This window comes from Papaver somniferum, chromosome 6 (assembly GCF_003573695.1).
Source record: "Papaver somniferum cultivar HN1 chromosome 6, ASM357369v1, whole genome shotgun sequence".
NCBI classification, from domain to species: domain Eukaryota; kingdom Viridiplantae; phylum Streptophyta; class Magnoliopsida; order Ranunculales; family Papaveraceae; genus Papaver; species Papaver somniferum.
The window spans coordinates 52,309,155-52,312,648 of NC_039363.1; the positions used below are offsets into that span (position 1 = coordinate 52,309,155).

At 37.0% G+C, this 3,494-nt stretch overlaps 1 protein-coding gene across 1 annotated transcript; it reads left to right on the plus strand.

Moving 5' to 3' along the window:
* Positions 1-1,204: 1,204 nt before the first annotated feature.
* LOC113287556 (uncharacterized protein At4g28440-like) lies at positions 1,205-3,236 on the plus strand. Its single transcript, XM_026536342.1, has 2 exons — positions 1,205-1,679; positions 2,725-3,236. The coding sequence occupies exons 1-2, from the start codon at positions 1,430-1,432 to the stop codon at positions 2,910-2,912; spliced, it is 438 nt and encodes a 145-aa protein (XP_026392127.1). The 5' UTR covers positions 1,205-1,429; the 3' UTR covers positions 2,913-3,236.
* Positions 3,237-3,494: the final 258 nt, after the last annotated feature.

The following is a 3,494-nucleotide window of genomic DNA, read 5'->3' on the forward strand; positions in this document are numbered from 1 at the left end:
CGTCATGAAAGGAAAAGAAAGGTACGATACTTTGAAAAATGATCTTTTCTCTCTCATCTCTCTCTTGATTTTTCCTTATTTTGGGAGTACTTGGTGTGATTAGGACTAGTTCCTCCTATTTCACTTTTACCCTTATAACATACTTTTTTACACATAATGAGTTCCTTATTTCTCTGGAACACAAAATTTAGTAACAAGATGCTTGTCTAAGTAGAGTATTTATTTCTTGATTTAGTTTGCAACGTTTTAGGTTGCAACATTTTTGTCTATAAAAAGATGGACAAGAGAAATAGAAGAAATTTTTAAGTTGAGAAGATGATTTGATTAGAAAATCGAGTTGTAGGAAGATGGTTTGAGGAGATTTAAGTGAAAAAATCAAGTTGTAGGAAGATGATTTGAAAAGAAAAATTAGTCGCTATTTATAGCGATTTGTGTCAATTTTTATTAAAAGTATCCGCTGCGATCTGACAGTGAACAAGATAGATTCGTTGAAAAAAAATGCACAATTACAATCGGGTATGAGTCGGTATAACAAAAAAAAGATCAAACAAACATTAATACAAATATGGAAGAGTTTATGAATCGACCAAAATGCGTAAACTCAAGCTTTGGGCATTGATTAGCTATAACGAGAAACATATGTGTTCCCTTTTATAACCAAACTTAATGATTTCACCACATTTAAGCTAAGAATACCTCATAGTGGGGTTGATTTTCGCTACAAAGCTTACAATGTGGCCATGGATGGTACAGGGGTGGCTTAGGGGTGCTCCAGCCGCCCCCAAATCTCAAAAGCTCACCCAAAAGTCATTTTTTCATGTGTATTTTATGGAAAAAATAATAATAACCCCTAAAAATTTAGTGTTTAGTCCATGATGCTATTTTAGCCCACCTAGATTTCAAATCCTGCTTCGGTCGCTGAATGTGGCCAAAAGAACCACCATAGTGCTTAGCATAAAGATCCTGAGTGATATCAACGGATATGGACAACACGCTTACGCATAGATACAACAAACCATAGCCCAATCCATACTTATCACGGAACCTGGACTGGACCTAGAGATACACGTAGCAAAAAAGCGTGGTCTACGAGGTCAACCACTCTCACTTAAATATCGCATTTTTGGCACCCAAAAATAACTCTCACTCACACAGTCTCTTCCCCCAAAAAAAACCCGCAAAAAGGAAATAGTAATAAATAAAAATCAGAAAAAGAGGGGAGTGAGGACTTGACGGGAGAAGAGAGAGATAAGTTAGAAACAAATTTCAATTCGAAATACCAAACAGCCTAGAAGAGTTTAGGAGAGAAGGGAAAATCATTTTCTTCTTGCGTTTCATTTTTATGTTTCTAGGGTTAGGGTTTTGAAACGGTCTCTCACCTTCCATCTCTGTTCTCTCTCTTAGACATACTCACCACAGTCATAATTTAATGGCGGATCAACAACAGCAAACAACAGTGACCAAACCAGAAATGAGGAAGCCTGTGTTCAAGAAGGTGGAACAGTTAAAGCCTGGAACTAGCGGACACAATCTCGTCGTGAAGGTAGTTACTTCTACGACTGTGTTGCAGAAGGGACGTCCTGGTACCCAGCAACAAAAACCTCGTCAGACTAGCATCGCTGAGTGCCTTATTGGAGATGAGACTGGGACGATCCTCTTCACCGCTCGTAATGAACAAGGTACAGAAAAGCCCCATCTCTCGCTTTCCTGTCCAGTCTAGTTGTGTGTACTCAAGTAGAGCTGTATGTTCCTTTTTGTCGTAAAACCCTAGGCGTAAGAGAGATTGATTGGAGATAGAAGAATGCCCTAATTTTGGTCTTCCTGCTAGTCTAATTGTATGATTCATATATTAAATTTCTTGCTTTGTTTATGTAGCAATTATTTACATACAGATTCATTTTGCATATGGGTTAACCTAACATGGTAATTCTCTTTTCTTCTTAACCAGAGTGGAGAAGACTATACATATCTCATTTATTAATTGAAAATGTGACTGAGTTCTTTGTCTTTCGGGTCTCAACATTTTTGTGAAGCACCAATTATCATTTGGGCATAGATACCAACACTAATTTACTCCTGTTGCATTACTCTGTTTGTGTTATACTTCGTTGATTGGGTTAAATTTCAACACTTGCTGCATTTGGGTTTCTGATTTTTATGTGAATTGGGAAAATGGGGCTACACTTGCCCCCTTTTTTTTAATCTTTTTCTTTTAACCTTTACCCCTTTTTGTGTTATGTTCTGTTAATCATTTTGTCCTGTTCATGAATTTAATACCCAAAGATCCGTGTTATCTTAAGTGTATATTATACTTGCAAGCTTGCACGATTTAAACCTCGTGATTTTTTTATTGGAAACTATAAAAATTTGGCAAGTAATTTTCGACATTCTTCGGGATTACTCTTGGTGAGAGAGACAGGCACGACGCGAATCATACACGCTTTGGGAATGATGTAAGACAACAAGCTGCGAAAGCCGTTTCAGTATGTGTGAATAATTCTTATTATGTAAATACAATGTACCATTAGCTGACCGTAAGCCATCCTATGAAGGAGATAAAATCATATATGGATAATAGTGTGTGCAGTTGTCTGTAGTCTTATGTATGTTGTGTGGTGAAGTTCTCTGGTCTAGTTGTTTGCTCTAGCTTTTAGGGCACTCTCATTTTGAATGAATAATGAATTCACTTGGGTTTTAATTTATCTTGGTTTTGCTTTTACCCAGTGGACTTGATGAAGGCAGACTCAACAGTTATTCTGCGGAATGCAAAGATTGACATGTTCAAGGGATCCATGAGGTTAGCAGTTGATAAATGGGGCCGTGTGGAGGTTACTGAACCTGCAGAGTTTGTTGTTAAAGAAGACAACAATCTCTCTCTTGTTGAATATGAACTGGTAAACGTTGCAGAATGATGAGTTCGGTGATTTGCATCTGTTATTCTGTGTCCTACAGGAAGAAGGCCGAGTCTTAAAGTCATGTGGGTTAGGTTTATTTTGAATGTTCTTCGAAGTTGCTATGAAGGTTTAAATTCTGGTAATATTAAACTAAAACACTGAAGCTACTAACGTCTTTTTTTTCAAATATTTATTATGATAAATTAGGGATTAGTTTAGGAATCATCATCTTTTGCTGTTGGCTAGATGTGAAAAGGATCACATACTGGATACAGTACCTTCCACCTTTTGCTCCTAATGTATTCACTTGGAAAGTAATAACATCTAAATTATCGTAATCTATTAGTCTGTCTCTGTTTCTTTTGGATGATTTACTTCTGCATATCTTTGCATATGTTTCTGCATTGGAGTTGCCCATCTTTTTCTTTCCTGATGGACTATAGAAAGAGATTTTTATAGTTAGTAAGGTAAAGGCAAATTGAGTTGTTGCAACTAGTGAGGCACTCTTTTAAGGAGCATGCCAAATTTCTTTTGACTTTGGGTGAGCCAAAGTGTCTGGCAGGGAAGTGTCAGCCGGCAATACTTATTGTCTCAAGTACA

Coding starts and splice junctions, on each gene's coding strand:
- LOC113287556 (XM_026536342.1), top strand. CDS start 1,430: ATGGCGGATCAACAACAGCAAACAACAGTGACCAAACCAGAAATGAGG. Junction 1,680..2,724: donor CACCGCTCGTAATGAACAAG/GTACAGAAAAGC, acceptor GCTTTTACCCAG/TGGACTTGATGAAGGCAGAC.